We start from the raw sequence: 16,555 nt of genomic DNA, 5'->3' as shown, positions 1-16,555 counted from the left end.
CCCCTTCTTAATGCACCATTCACTGGCTGAGGGGGCATGAGGGTGACCTCTTCCTAGGTTGCTGCCAATACACGGGTGGTCACCTGCCATTCTCTCCCTTCCTGTGGAGAAGTGTCTTGTCTCCCATTACAGCCCAGACAAGACTGCAAATACAGCAGCTGAGATACCAAAGAAGCAAACTTGCATACTTGTAGCACCGTGATGCAACAGGTCAAGCTGGCCAGAACCTTAATTTTACTGAGCGTATGAGTTAAAACGTTGATTATAGAACACCAGTTAAAAATAATGGGCTTTGCTGACCCAGAACATAAACGGAGCAAAACATTACTTCACAACGACACCCAATTGGATTTAATGGGACGAAAGACAACTAATGTCAGGGCATGGCATATCTGGTATACACAGTGTAGGTAAAAGTATGGATATTGTTGCAGTCAAGTCAAGGGCCAGGCAAGTTTTTTTGATTACCATATTGGTCTGGACTGTTGAGAAAAATGACCGACAGTATTAATCAAAAAATGAAGGAGGTGTGATTTTAAAATACTTATTCACTTAACTTTCTGAAAAAAAAACTTACATGGCATTGCATATGGGAAGTCAAGTCTAAGTGTGGACATCAGGTAAAGTGGAGTTAGAAGGCAGTGAACAAATGGACCAGGGCAAACATAATTTAGTCTCCATTTTAAATTTATACATTCTATCCCTAAAATTACATTTTATAAATTCTTATGTCCACATTTACAATGAAAACTGTGTATGTAAACTTGTCCTGCTGCGATCATACCCTCCCAACAATGGCGCAGACACATTATATATATCTTTACTGGACATATGATACCAAAGGGAAACATTTGCAGGGCTATGGGGAAAGAGCAGGGGAGTGGGACTAATTGCACAACTCTTTCAAACAGCTAGCACTGTCACAATGGGCTGAATGGCCTCCTTCCATACTGTTATGACCTCTCAGAAGGGGTACAACATTACGACTTTCCTCTTTCCAACTAGAGACCAGGTAATGGCTGCTTTCCTCCGTTATTAACAAGCTGCTAAATGAAATCATCGTGACTTTCAAACATAGAAGTTCTGGGAATGAGCACTAATAGATGGTTAATTGCAGACAGAACAGACATTCGCCTGATTTTTATAACAGAAATCTCGCCCGGGACTAATACTAAAAGTATTAACTTTCGTCATGCTAGGCCCCCACCTGCCAAGAATGAGAGACATTATTTTGTCATGAACATTGATTTTAAACTGTTGCTGGAGCGAGTTAAACAGATCAGCCGTGGCTGGAAAAGACATTTGCATATTAACAGGCAGTGCTTGGAAGGACAAAGGACCATTCCCTGACACATTCAACCAATGATGGACCTTGATCATCAGGTATTGTGTGTAAGAGGACCATTCCAGAGACTGCTAAGGTGATACAATCCAGGACTGGTTGGACCAGCTGGTCATGGGACTAACTGCTTCCATCTCTTTCTCACAAGCCTCTGAATCCACTGAAGACACATGAACCCCAAGAGAGAAAAGTCTCCTACAGCGAACAAGATTTAAGAATAATACTGGGCCCCAACGAAAAGCAAGAACCTCCTACAATCAAGGACTCTACAGTGAGCTCGAAGTACCGTAACAAAAACTCTTCAGATATTGCCTCAAACATTTCCATTTTATTTTTCTTCTGCTCTTTTCTGTCTCTCTTTGCAAGTGTGTATCGCGTATGCATGCTAGCGTGGGGCGTCATGTATCCGTAGGCGTCAACCGAATTAAAGTTTAAGTTCAAGTTTAATAAATTTTAACTTTTCTTCTTTAAATCCAAGTAAACCTGTTTGTGCTGGTTTCTTTGCCTTATAATTGGAAAGCGGTGAACAAGGATTCACCAAGGGGGAGCTAAAAACACAGTGTGTTTAAAATTAAACCATGTTATAGTAAGACCAGGTGAAGTCTGAGAGGGACCCCTGGACACCTTTCTCACCTCGTCGTAACACTCTTTTTAATCAATAAATAAGGAAGCATAGAACCAGAACAAACCTGGTGACCCTGAGCCAACTGATTTTATCTTAAGTAATTTTATTACCGTAACACGAACCAAAAACTATTAAAATACTTTTCTATGTGACCTAGCTTTGCTAATCTTTCTTACCCTCTTTCTTCAGCCCAATTTTCACCATCCCTTTTAGAAGCTGAAGCAACTTTCTAAAATCTGGATTCGTATTTAACTGAAGGCATCTTTTCAGCCAGTCAAAAGTCCAGGATGGAAAGACTAGCTGGCATTGGACAATCTCTGATGCATCGAATTTGAACACAGATGGTTTCTGCTGAATGGATATACTCATCAGTGTCCCCCTCTAGCACCTAACAGTACCTGATCGAGGAATCTCATCTGCTGCATTGCAAGAGTTAGAAATACTTTAAAATGAATTTACTAATTCAAGACCGTGTTATCAATAGTGCAATCAATACAAACACAAGGAAAATGCCTCAGTTGACCGGGAGCAGCAAGAACCACAAGCAGATAATTAAAAGGGTACCTGTGAGGGGTTGTCAGGATTGTAAAGCTCAGTGGGTTTCTGCCCTCGCTGCTCCATGCTATAGTATTTACACTGGTTCCACTGTGGTAACAAGGGAGGTTGAGGGGGCTGAGGGCCATTGGGTACACTCAGCTGCATAACCACAACTCCATGACTGGGTGCTGCCACACCTGATGTGGGGGAGAAAAAAAGCTAAATCAATCAAACTCCCTGCAAAGTTATACAAGCAGCTTCAAAGTAATAGGTAGTACATAATTCCACTTTGACAACCTTCATTTGAAACTTACCTCTTTAGAAAGGATCAGAAGGTTCTTGCTGTTGCAAAACACCACCCAAAAGGGATCAGTAACAGCGCATTTCAGATATTATGAGTCATTTTATTAGCATCCATGACTAAGTTATATTTACATACATTTTGGAAACCTAGTCACATTCTTTGCCCTCACCCCTCAAGTCAATAATATGGTCAACTAAAGTAAATGGGAATAAAATTACAAACTTCAAAATTCGACTTCCATGAATGGAGAATTGTTCTCAAATTTTTGCAAACTTTCAATCATAATTTGTTTTAAAAGTTGAATTTTGAAAAAGTTGAACACTGCATAAGGCTGAATATGAAACCTGGCCCGTGGGATTTGACTTAACACTGGTTAAATTCTGCTTCCCAAGCTCAGTGAAAAGATACCACCTTTTATAGTGCTGGTACACCTGGGCACTTTTGGAATTGTTCAGTGTGCTGCTTTTTAGGCTAATGATTTCAAGGGTCTGATTAGAGTACAAAGAACTGGTTGCAAAGGTGCAGAAGGCGACCAAGTGAAACACAATGCACAAGCAACTCAAAGACTATTGGAACAAGATATTTAGTCTGTTGGAACCAGGGGAATGCAAGGTTGTACAGTAATATTAGTCAGGTTAGTAAAAAAGTCAAGTAATTTCTGGAAGTTACTGCAGTTCAGGATACCATTTGAACCCTTGGTAAATAAGAATAACTGCTCAATTGAACCAGGTATTCTGGTTTCAATTTTGAACTGGAGGGCAAGTTCAGGACACTCTTAACGCAATGAGACAAACAATAGACCATCTCTCACCGGACTACTGCAGATTCTTGCACTCAAAAGTAGCAAATTAAATAAAGATAGCGGACAAGGTTTGGTTGGAGTGGGGCATCTCGCTGCATGCCCAGTTAGGTAAACTTTTTTGTGCACGTTTAGGTTTTAAAATGTTTTGTCCACAAAGTTGCTGGAAGTGCGAGCAGATGATGGCGCAGTGAGGGCAACAGGGCATCTGGGACCTTGGTGAAAAACACGACAAACAGTGCTTAATGAATGACATTAAAGGATTGAAACATAAACAGAAGGAGGACTGAGAAGGAGGGGGAATACAATGTCACATCAGGCACAGACAAAGAAATAAAGTGAGAGAGAGAGAGAGAAAGAGGAGATAGAGAGAGAGAAAGTAAGAAGAATTAAAATTTGACATTTTTAAATCAAAATTCACAACCTGAAGGAGCGAGACTCCATACCTATAACTTCTGGGCAAGAGGGGTTGATTTACAGTCATTAACAATTATCACATTAAAAGGGTACTTATGCTGATAATTACTAGACTTAACATTCCATGGCGCATTAAATGGGCAACTTCATAAAACCACAGGGAGATTAAGCGCGAGATGCCATTTCCGCAAAATCTGTGGTGATTTGCAATTCACGGTGGATCTCTTTCTCGCTACAAGTTGCTGGCCGATTTGCGCATTAATAATGGTGTGTGAACAACACACAACATTACTTTTTCAACAAAATCTGTCCTCGTATTAATTTGGTGCTGTCTTCAGGTAAAGTCCAGCCAAATTTTCAAGAGAATTTAAGACTGCAATCATTCCAAACCATATCACAAAATATTTCTCTATTGATCCATAAGGAGTATTAGAGACCATATATCTCTGCTCATCTTTTGAATTTTTTGAAGGCACACATCCCTCAGCAGCTAATTAAATGGTTACAGGTGCTGATGCCAATGATTTATGCATTCACATGATAGTACCACAGAGACTTGCAACCTAGATGCCAGAAATACTTTAAGAGCACTCATCTCAAGAATGTCAACAGATGACTTCAACTCTATTGCTCACAGCTCACAGTGTCAGCTCTGTTCCTCTAGACTTCCAGAGATTAGTGAGCTCTGGCTCATCAATAAGAAGGTTCCAATTATTGCAGCACCTCAGTTATAAAGCTACTGGATCGCAACCTCTGCATTATTTGAGGTTATATTTTATATTGCATTAAGGAACATTCACTTTTTTTAAAAAAGCACAAAGGAATTCATTACAATGAAGGCAGAGAATATTCCGTTCGCCGCCCCATTTCCTCCAGTTCTCCCACTTTATTGCCCTACAAGGCTCTGCTTCATCTTTCAGTAACATTGAGCAGAAAGGGTGGGCATGGTCTGACTTGTGAATGTCTCTACAACCAGAACTACCGTTGCTTTGTGACGGAAAAGCAAGAATTGCCACAGAGCCCCTTTCTGATCCAACCACTACTTCTGTGGAAAGTCAGATTTGTGTAACAGGCAGGCCCTATCGTTTCAAAGCTGTAACCATCTGGATAAGGAGGGAACAGTACACAATACCACAGGCCCACTTCAGAGAGGGTCCAGGTCACTCCTTTTAAGACAGAGTCGGATTTGAAGCATTCCTGCTTAACCATAAAGACACACGCACACACACAGTTTTTCCCCCAATTTAGCACTGTAACTCTCAGCTCCACACAAAAGTGTACCATTTTGTTTATGAGCTTTTTATTGTTTCTGTCAACTGAACTGTGTCCTCAATTAATTTTGCCCTTTGGTCCCAAATTCAGCCCCATTAACGAACCACAGCACTGTAAAACCTTTGGTGCACTTCCTCAGAAAACTGATTTTAGAAGATTTGTTTTGGCTTTATGCTTCTATATAAATATCCCTCTCCGTCGGAGCAACTAATTGTCATTGTAGCTAGCTGAGCAGAAAACCATTTATTGGCATGGTTTGAAGTCGGGATGCAAACAGTTTAGATCTCTGCACTCTGGATTGGCAGAAAGTTTTGGCAAGAGAAATTCTCTCTCCAGCACAGTAAATCTTTGATGCACAAGTTGTTTCTCACTCTACTGCACAAACAGTAACTTGGGCCTGATAATTACGGCGATGCAGAAAGGGTATGGGGGAGGCTAAAGAACCCAGTAAGGCCAGGGATGTGGAGGTCCTACCAAACTTAACAGCAGAACCTCATCATCATTATTGTGTTCAGTTTCCTGCTCAGTGGCCAGTCCACCAATTGTTAGCAGATGGGGGTTAATATTGAGGCTTTGGTCTTTTACTCCAGGGATTTGTAATGCATCAGGTTTTTTAGAACATATTTCTGTTCACTTGTTGCCACCAGATCTTTACCTTCTGCTAAGCTGTCTGTGTGCATGGCAATGACAGACAGTATAGCTTAGAACATCCCTCATTATGAAGCCATGGAACATAAAAACCACAGCATATGAGAGCCGGTAAAAGCCGTTCCTTCGCAGAATAATGCCCCAAACTACTGGATCAATCTGAACTGGTACCTCAGCCAGAAAACTGTTCTAACATCAACCATTTTGGATCATTCAGATGGCACAAATGCTTTTGTTCCTGGCTTGCAATTATTCCTAATTTTTGTTTTGGCAATCATAATCCTATCAGAGAAACCTCCCTTTGTATAAATCATGCCATTTTCCTGCCAATTATGCTCAGTATAAACAGCAATGGAGAGATTAGAAGCACATAGATGTTTTTACAGCTGCCCTGTCAAAATGCGAGCACTGAATGCTGCTGATGCTTTGCCAAGTTGATGTGTGCTAATCTGAACATGTGCGAGAGTAAATTTGCACTAACCTGTATATTGTTGCTGCATTTGCGCTGGGTTACAAGGAGAGGGAGACTGAGGCATCTGGTACTGCTCTGGACCAGGTGGCTGAAGGAATCCAACCGATTGGCTGAAAAAGTTTTGGCCAGTTTAGTTTTATACAAAGCAGCTATTACACAGATCAACTCACACAAATCTATCTATATAATTAAGTCTTGTGTCCAGCGCATGTGCATAATGTCACACCTCAAAGTGTGGCCTCCGAGGAGTCACACCTTATAAGTGTCACACCTCAGGGCATCACACCTCCAAAGCGTCACACATCCATAGGGGGGAAAAAACACAGCTGGCTCAAATAACCACTTATCTGTTAAGTTATCAAAAATATAATTGAATAAATGTGATCAAAAGAAGCAAAAAGGAAAAAGTATCCAGCAGAAAACCCAGCAATCAAATTCCTCAGTTTTTTTCCAATGCTACTTTTTACAAACTAGTATGTGCCACAAAAATAACCAAATAAATCACTCAAATAATTTCTTTACACTGTTTTTGGCTGCCTTTTTCATCACTTAGGTCACTTTATAAAGCTTGCAATAACATCTATGGAATAACACAAAAATTATACAATTTTAGGATTAAAAAAATCACTAAACTTACCCATTAAATTAGATATTTAATTGACAGAAAGGCGTGCAACAAAAATGCCATCGTATAGGCCCACCTTGCTGCCTGGGGTTTGAATTACAAAGTGCACCTTGGATGCTGGGATTGCCATCTACTATGGAGAGATTCTGTGAGCGAGAGAGATGCATTACAGGAGTTGGTTTTTCACCAATTCCTGCAGAACTACAGTACAGAGAGTGTGCCGTAACAGTTGCAGAAAAAGACTGGGGGGAAAAAAACTATGACATGCATGTGTACATACGTGATAAGAGCTGCATGATGGGAGTTGCAGTTTTCACTCTTTTCCTGTGGAACTTTATTGCCTAGAGAGCATCAGGACAACCATTTCACATGACACAAGATGCAACATTTGCCAATAACAACAAACTGGAGCAGCGGAAAGAAAATGTTCAGCGCTTTAGACAAGTTATTAAATGAGTTGACAGTGTCCTTTTGTCTCCTTAATGGGGCCTAATGTTTGCGCCAGAGCTGAAAGGGAATGCTTGAGGCAGTTTGATACTCATTTTGGACATTGCGACGTAAGTCAGTCAGCTAGGCACAGACTATAGCAAATGACACCTATTCAAGGTGCCAGTCATTGTAGACTTGAGTGTGGGCAACTTCCCTGATGCAGTGTTCCACCAACAGCAGCTTCAGCAAGAACCAAAAATTCACCATAGAAAGCAAGGCAGGCAAAAATATTTTCTCACGTAAAGAACTGAGGAAATGAAGTAAAAGTTTTGAGGAGGAAATAAAGAATAGCTTGCATTTATAGAATGCTTTTAACATTAAACAAAATGCCAAAATGCTTTACAGAAACATAATCAAACAAAATGTGTGTCAAGTTAAAGGTAGAGATATTAGGAGGGATGACCAAAATCTTGGTCAAAGGGGTTTCAAGGAATGCCTTAATGCAGGAGAGATGGAGAGGCAAATGGGTTTAGGGAAGGAACTTCCAAGCATGGAACCTAGGTGGCTGAAGGCAAGTCTGCCAATGGTGGAGCAAAGGGAGTAGGGGTGGGAAATGCACAAGAGGCCAAAATCAAAGGAACAGAAAGTTCATTAGGGGGTTGTGACTGCTGGAAGTTATGGAGACGAGAAGGGATGAGACCATGAAGGAAACTAAACACAAGGATGAGAATTTTAAATGTGAGAGGTTGGGAGAGTGGAAGCCAATGTTGGCCAGTGGGGACAAGGGTGATGGGTGAAGTGGCACTTGGTGCAGGATAGGACACGGGCAGCAGAGTTTTGAATGAGCTGAAATTTACGGAAAGTATAAGGTGAAAGCCTGGCCAGGAGAACAGTGGAATAATTGACTCCGGAAGTGACAAAAGCATGGATGAGGATTTCAACAGCAGATGAACTGAGGAAAAGTGGAGACGGGCGAGATGCAAGTAGGCAGTCTTTGTGATGGAGAGGTTGAAAGTTCAGGGTTGAATAGGATGCCAAGATTGCAGACTGGGACAGTAGCCAGGGAGGGGGATGGAATTGACGCCAAGCGTACGGAGCTTGTAGTGGGGCTTCAGTCTTTCTAATGCTTAACTGGAATAAAGTTTAGCTCATTGAAAACTGTATTTCAGACACTGAGAACCGAGTCAGTTGAAAAGTTGAGAGTGGTGGTGGGGAGGTAGTGCTGGGATATCAGGCTACATATAGAAGTTGAGCCCATGTCTGTGGATAACTTTGCCAAGGGACAGCATGTAGATGAGGGAAGTAGAGAGGGCCAATGATTGTAGTCTTTAAGATGGCAGAATCAAATTCCACCATGTGAGTTGCAGGAAAAAATATTTTAGGGTGCAAATAGCTGGAAATAAGAGGTCTGAGAGAGTAGAACACCCTAAGCACGTTTTATAAAATGGTTGATAAATATTACCATACCAGTATGAGTACCGTGTGCAATATTTTTACCTCGTCAGTCATGATATATTGCTGCAGTAAATTTGCTGCATTACAGCGATGAGCGAACTGCTATTGCGTTCAGGCTGAATTGGAACCGCAGTAAGCATTAAAGAGCACAGTTCAGGTCTGGTACCACTTTGACCGATATCATAGGAGATCTACTAGTATTCTCAAAAAAAAACACTAGGATAGTAAGTGCAAGACACTTGATGCAAACCTTTACATACATTTTTATGTTTTTCCAACATTATATTACTCTTTACTGCTTTCCCCACTTCCCCATTATCCTCCTTCAATTGGCAAAGGCCAGGACTACAAATTCACCACGCTATCACCCTACCCCTCTGCTCCTCAGAACAACATGCAATTTGGCTAATCATTGATGGACTTGATCCAACGGTGATATCCCAAGTTACGTAGTTGAAGCTGAGATTTGAATCTGTGTGGCAGATGAGGGCTCTCCATAGCTTGGCCAACCCTACTTAATCATGGGCTAACATTTTGTAAGTGCCCACGGATACATTTCAAGAAAAATACAGCAGTAGGCAAAGATCCAAAATCAGTTTGACATTTTAAAAGGAGAAGTCTTCACAAAGACTGTATAATATATCAAGAAAAAAATACATATCAAGAGTTTGCATTCACATATATGTCATATTTACACAGTGCTTATAGGAGGAATACATGTGTTCAGGTTTCTTGACATAGCTGTGCACACACTGGGAGCAATGGGAGTTTAGATGGTTAAGTCTGTTGTCGGTCCTTGTCAGTGGGTGGATCACTGTGCTGAGGTTGCCTGCAACGAACGAGCCTCCAAGAATGGGTCCCAAATTACTTGGTATTACCCAGTTACAGCCAAAGGTCAAAAATCACTCATTTGGATTGAGATACGCCCCACGAGCTTCAGCCGCGTGTTTGTTGTGGGGAGGTCTGCACTGTGCCAGACCAGGGGAGATGCACTTTCTTGCTGCTAGTAGCAAGAACTGTGTTAGGCTGCTCGTTTTGGTTGGGGGGGGAGGAAGAAGGGGGGGGAAAAAAAAAGTCTTTTGCCTTCCAGGTGAGTAGGACCAACAAACAGTGGGCTGAGTCCTCTGGAACTGCAAGGCTGCTCACAATACTTGAGATTTCCTGGACAACCATCCAAAATGGCTGAGTCCAGGGCTTGAGCAGAATGTGCATTCTTCTATCTGCAGCCCCTCCAGCGCTAATGTGGTACGGAGAGGTTATATTTGTTGAGCCGGTACATTCTGTATGGTATATGAGCTGACCCTTGCATATTTTGTTGCAGGCAATCTACTTTCATACTTCTTACCATTCCTCCTGCACTAACTGAAGGCTTAGCTTTTATTTCCAGGCACTGCTTCAGACTGTGATCAGCTTTAATTCATTATTAAATACATAAGTTACACTGTATTGTAAAAGAAACAGTCACATTTAAATTACTTCTCCAAAGTCATTGTGATTGTAGATTATATAGATCAGAAATTACATCTCAGTCTTGAGTGGCACCATGCTTCCTAAAACAAGAGCTCCTAACCAGGTGCATCTACTATATAGCAATCTCTTACCTTGTGCTATTTTGCTGAGATGGTGGAATTACACTGTAATATACTGGCACTCCTCCACCAGGCAGTGTTCCCTGGACAGACTGACTGGGTACCATGACAGGCTGCTGGTAAGTCTGCTGTACAACTACTTGAGAATCACTGGACATTGGCACCTGTGTAGTCAATAACAAATCAATTTAGGGAGAGAAAAAGAAACTATTTCTTGGTAGACTATCCGATTGATTAAAAACCAGGTTTTGAAGCTGTTTGATTCAACTAATAAGTGAGAAATATATAACCAATTCCTCCATTCAGCTTCTTGCAATGCTCTTAAGCCATCATACTGTTTTATAGTAATGTGATTGCTCTGTGGGAACTACACAACCTATTCTTCCTTTGACCCATGGGAATCAAGTGCCAACAACTCTAGCACTTTTCCAGTAATCTGAAGGTCTATAGGAATGACATAACCCAGATTTTGTTTAAAATCCAAAAGGCAGGCACTTAACATGTCTTCCCAGCTCCATTTCTGCTTTGGCTTTGGGATACAGGTGTCCCCCTCAAACCTACTGCCACCCATTATAGTGTCCCTGGCCTCCTCTCATTCCTAGATTTTGCAGCCCTTCAGTATAATGCTTGATATGGATAGATTAGATAAATGGGCCAAAATTTGGCAGGTGGATTTTAACGTGGATAAGTGTGAGTTTATCCATTTTGATCGGAAGAATAGAAAGGCAAATTATTATCTAAATGGAGAGAAACTTCAGAGTGCTTTGGTGCAGAGGGATCTGGGTGTCCTCGTTCATGAATCGCTGAAAACTAGTTTGCAGGTACAGCAGGTGATAAGGAAGGCAAATTGAATTTTGGCATTTATTGCTAAAGGAATAGAGTATAAAAGTAGGGAAGTGTTGCTGCAACTGTACAAGGCATTGGTGAGACTGCACCTGGAGTATTGCGTACAGTTTTGGTCCCCTTACTTGAGAAAGGGTGTAGTTGCATTGGAGGCAGTTCAGAGGAGGTTCACTAGATTGATTCCAGAGATGAGGGGCTTGTCTTATGAAGAGAGATTGAGCAGTTTAGGCCTTTACTCTCTCGGGTTTAGAAGAATGAGAGGAGATCTAATTGAGGTTTAGTTTAGTTTGGAGATACAGCACTGAAACAGGCCCTTTGGCCCACCGAGTCTGTGCCGACCATCAACCACCCATTTATACTAATCCTACACTAATCCCATATTCCTATCACATCCTCACCTGTCCCTATATTCCCCTACCACCTACCTATACTAGTGGCAATTTATAATGGCCAATTTACCTACCAACCTGCAAGTCTTTTGGCATGTGGGAGGAAACCGGAGCACCCGGAGAAAACCCACGCAGACACAGGGAGAACTTGCAAACTCCACACAGGCAGTACCCAGAATTGAAACCGGGTCGCTGGAGCTGTGAGGCTGCGGTGCTAACCACTGCGCCACCGTATATAAGATGATTAAGGGGATTGACAAAGTAGACATAGAGAGGATGTTTCCTCTTGTGGGGCAATCTAGAACGAGAGGTCATAGTTTTAGGATAAGGGGTAGCAGATTTAAAACAGAGGTGAGGAGAAATTACTTCTCAAAGGGTGGCGAATCTGTGGAATTCACTACCCAGAGTGCGGTGGATGCTGGGACATTGGGTAAATTTGAGGAGATAAACAGATTTTTAATTAGGAATGGGTTGAAGGGTTATGGAGAACGGGCAGGAAAGTGGAGTTGAGGCCAAGATAAGATCAGCCGTGATCGTATTGAATGGCGGAGCAGGCTCGAGGGGCTGAATTGCCTACTCCTGCTCCTAGTTCTTATGTTCTTATGACAGCTCTCAACTACCTGACCAGCTTGGATTCTCTATTCTGCAGTATTCCCATTAACCCAAGTAGCTCCCTCCCAGCTAGGCCTCCCACGAAATCTTTCCCTCCCAGTAGCAAGTCCAGACTCTAGCCCAAGTGCTTCAATTGCATTCCCAGTCTCCACAGCCTTAGTGTTAGGAAGCTCTCTGTTCCTAGTCTGAGCCCATTTACAACTCTGTCCATCCTATACACAGGACTTTGGCAGACAAAACACTACAGCCACACAGAAAGTGGAAGAGAGACTAGAAAGGGGACAGAAAGAATGACATTTACAATCAAAAAAATGGAGAAAGTGAGAAACAGAGTCAGAGATAAAGATCGAAGAGATTTACAGAAAAGGTTTCACTCTAGGGGGCAGAGGCCTTCAATGAAGACAAGTTCCAACATTGAACAACAAGAACTAGGAATCAAGATCGATGCAATAGGAGTTGCTGAAAAATTAGACTTTTCTTTCTCAGAACTTCTCCCCCCCCAACTACCCAACCAATTTCCAGGTCAGACACTGACTCCAAGGCCAGGATTTTATCGGGTGACGGAGATCTCGACCTCCGGCAAAAGTGCTGGTAAGAACCCCGCGTCGCCCCTTCTGTGGGAAGCCTGCCAAATCAAGTGTCAATCAGGCGCTTAACTGAACATTGAGGGGCCTCCCACGGGATCAAGGACACTGGCAACGGAAGTCCCACTCTCTGAGAGTTGCAGGCCAATCAGATGCCGGCAGCTCTTTAACTGAGCAGCACCACCCTGGAGGTGGTGGCTGCTGCTGGTGGAGCACCCACCCGAGGCCTAGGAGCGGCGCTGGACCCAGGCCACAGGTAGGTCAGGGCGGGAGTCGTGTTGCAGGGGAGGGGTGTGTAGGGGGCTCGGCAGCAAAGGCAGGGGGTGGTCCTCAATGGGCCCCCCCTTCCCAATGCTCGGTCATTTAGTGCCTTTGAACGAGGGACCCCCCCCCCCACCCCACAACGGAGCCAGCAAGCAACCCACATGGTTTTTCTTGCCGTGCTCTCCATGCGGCAACAGGCCTGCCCGCCACTGGGCTAACTGCAGCAGAATGAAGCCCTTAATTGGGCATTAATTGCCCACTTAAGAGCCTCAATTGGCAGTGGGGCTGGAAGGCCGTTCACAGATCTTCCCACACTAGACTTAATTTTAGCGGAGGTGGGAAGGTGGCAGGGTCGCCCCCTCCCCCCCCACCCCGGACAATATGCTCTCCCCACCTCCAAAACCGCCATGGGGGAGAGCATAAAATTCCCCCCCCCCCCCCCAAGTTATCTATAGTACAAGCTGGCTACACTCACTGAGGGTTAAGGAAGTTCCCTGGTAAAAGGAATGGGGAAGCAAGATATGCAAGTTCATGAAGCAAGAAGTTAATGGAGTCAGAGCCCCACGGCCTGAGTGGAAATACACTGAATGGAGGTGAAGTAATACCAAGACTTTCTCTGGAAGTCAAAGCCCTAGCACATACACGTGCTCCAGGAGTTGCAGAAAGTGATAGAAAGGGGCTTCAGAAACAGCTAGAGAAGGAGGAGGAGGCCTGAAGCAAGACACAGCTGGGGTTTCTACCATCCCCTCCCCAGTACTGTGGGGCTCACCTTCTGACAGTGATTTCCCATAAACAGGGCTCAGAATTGCTGCGTCCCCATGAAACCCAACTAAATGATGTCAGACAACAAATGGGGCGGGGGGGTTGGCGGAGACAGAAGCAGTAATCGTGGGCTCTTTTGGGCAGAGATGGGTAGCCAAACTCAGGTGGTGCTTGGAAGAAATCTGGTCACCAGTGGTACTAATCAGGACAGTATCCCTGGCACTGAGCAACACTGAAGGTTACTCCTCTAGCTTTCATTGATACAAGAGGTCTACACCAGTAACATTGGGCACCAGTGGGCAACAAGCCACCTGAGTCGAATAGAGGTCTCAGGTGAGGCAGTGCAAGTGGATGCTTTTGAACAGTTGTTACAACTCTGGCACTGTATGAGGTCCAACAAAGTAGTCTCAGGTATTGTAGATGCTCTTAGATAGATCTGACATACAGAAAATCACACATCTTTACATTGTACATCTGGGTGAGAGACAATGAGGACCAGAGTGCCCACTGACACTGTTTAATCAACGCACTAAGTGCAAGAACGCATTTACACATGGTCTGCCTGTTAGTCATGCTGAACCAATCAGAAGCACTAAACTCCTCACCAACAAAAGATGCTGGTGACCCTCCTCACGTTTTCTTGCTTTCAGGAAAGGAAAAACACTTAAGGGTCACTAACATGAAAAAAAATCACAGGTAAATGTTTTGTTCATAAAATATGCTTCAATAATATATCTATTTCCTAGATCTCAGTGGTGAAAGAACAGTACCTTATGGCAAAGCCAATGTTCTGAACATTTCACTCTATATATAACACTGAAAAGTGTGATGAATGTAATTTTAAAATTAGGTTTCTAATTCATTACCTGATATGATGGAACAGATGAGTATTGGACCATCATCCCTTGCATTTGGTTTCCCAGATTGCTTCGCTGATTATTCATCAAGCCTGATGTTTGGGGTTGCTGTACGCTCATCATCCCTTGATAGGTCTGCTGCTGGTTTGGTATCACGCCCTGTAAACCTATGTTCCAGAATAATAATCTGAGTAAGAGCTGGACCATTGGTCACTTACTATAAACCACAAGATAGATGCGTGACTGGCAAGAACCTCAAGAAGAAACATTAGTGTCATATTAACTACAAAGCATGATGTACACTTGCCCCCAAATACATCCTTTACAGTAAGGAGGAATGTCAGAAATAGTGCACTTACCTTCCTACCTCAGTCCCTGCAATTTAAAAAATACATGCGTGGACTTCAGGCGAGTACAGAATCTGGCCGTAACAGATGATACTCATCTATGATGCCTCACACATAAATAATAGCACTTTGATATCTGCTAACAGAGGCAACTGGTATGTGAAACTTTTTATGTTTAAGTAGAAAATAAACAGCTTTTAAAAAAATAAATCATAGCAGACTCTATGAGGATCATTGGACGATCAAGAACAGACAAGGAGCATCCCTCCAAGAAATGTGCTCTGCAGCATTGAAAACGCAGGGGCAGGTTTTCAACTTGCTGCCCAGGTATAAAACTGGCACAGTGAATTAGATGCCTGTTATAGGAACTGCCTGATTTTCCACAACGGAAATATCCACCCAGCCAGCAAGTCAAAAGTCTATCCCAACGTCTTTAACAACTGTTCTGATTTCTGCAGCTGAATGAGGCAGTGTAGCACAAGCACCAAACTGCTGCATTCTCCAATGTGTACAGTGATATCAAATTTGACCATTAGAGGCAATAACATTACATGTTCAGATATCAATTTTGCTCTTCTAGAAGAAACAGCAGCCATTTTACCAAATTACTGGTGAACCTATGGAACATGCCAAACCTGAAAAGTCTGGAAGATCACCAAATCAAATCGGATATAAAACAGATTAACCCTTAGAATGTCAGGAAAATTATTGTTCCCCTATGGAAACCCTTTTTTAGGTTATGAGTTCACGCATTAAGACACTGAAACAGACATTGATATTGCAGTAATAAAACCTGTCACAAAAATCTTTATTATTGTAATAGTGTGACGTGAAACCAGGTCTCCTTTTGGCTGACTTTGGCCCAGCAGTCTTCCAGACGCACTGGCCTAAGCTATAATTCTAGTTTCTCTGGATCCACTCCTCCAAAATTCACTAAAGACACTGGCAGTGGTCCCAACAAGCCCAAGTAGAAAACTGCAAACAACTGTTGGAGGCTGACACATAAGGTTTCTCTTATTGAAAAACAAAGCAGCGATCATGTCTATCCACATCTGTGAAGATACCACTTTCTACATTTTGTGCAGTTTGAAAATAGCAAACTTAATGCATTTTACATAAATATTCGAGAAGAGCAAATTGGTCAGATGCCAGCAACTTGCACAGGACAATCAGATGAAAAAACCTGTGTGTGATAGAATATAAATTTGGAATATTTTACTAACTGGGCAACACAAACTAAAACATTGTTCATTTAAACCATGTCTTCAATGCTGGAAAAGTTACATGCACAATGCCCTGATATCTTACAAAGATGTTGTCTCATGACTTTTCCTTGCAAAATGGCACTGAGGCAAGACCTTTCTACAGCAGTGAGTGCAGGAT

General features: G+C 42.6%; 1 protein-coding gene across 11 annotated transcripts in view; it reads right to left on the bottom strand.

Annotated features, from left to right (window-relative positions):
- The window catches only part of LOC137358555 (R3H domain-containing protein 2), a 226,811-nt gene that overhangs the window by 24,276 nt on the left and 185,980 nt on the right, over positions 1 to 16,555 (bottom strand). For all 11 annotated transcript variants that reach the window (XM_068024522.1, XM_068024524.1, XM_068024527.1 and 8 more), the window contains 4 exons: positions 14,835 to 14,992; positions 10,527 to 10,678; positions 6,426 to 6,526; positions 2,532 to 2,701 (listed from right to left, as the gene is read on the bottom strand). In XM_068024522.1, coding sequence (XP_067880623.1) covers positions 2,532 to 2,701; positions 6,426 to 6,526; positions 10,527 to 10,678; positions 14,835 to 14,992 — 581 coding nt within the window. The remainder of the gene's footprint in view (positions 1 to 2,531; positions 2,702 to 6,425; positions 6,527 to 10,526; positions 10,679 to 14,834; positions 14,993 to 16,555) is intronic.

Source organism: Heterodontus francisci, chromosome X (genome assembly GCF_036365525.1).
Source record: "Heterodontus francisci isolate sHetFra1 chromosome X, sHetFra1.hap1, whole genome shotgun sequence".
NCBI classification, from domain to species: domain Eukaryota; kingdom Metazoa; phylum Chordata; class Chondrichthyes; order Heterodontiformes; family Heterodontidae; genus Heterodontus; species Heterodontus francisci.
This window is presented reverse-complemented; position numbering and strand designations above follow the sequence as displayed.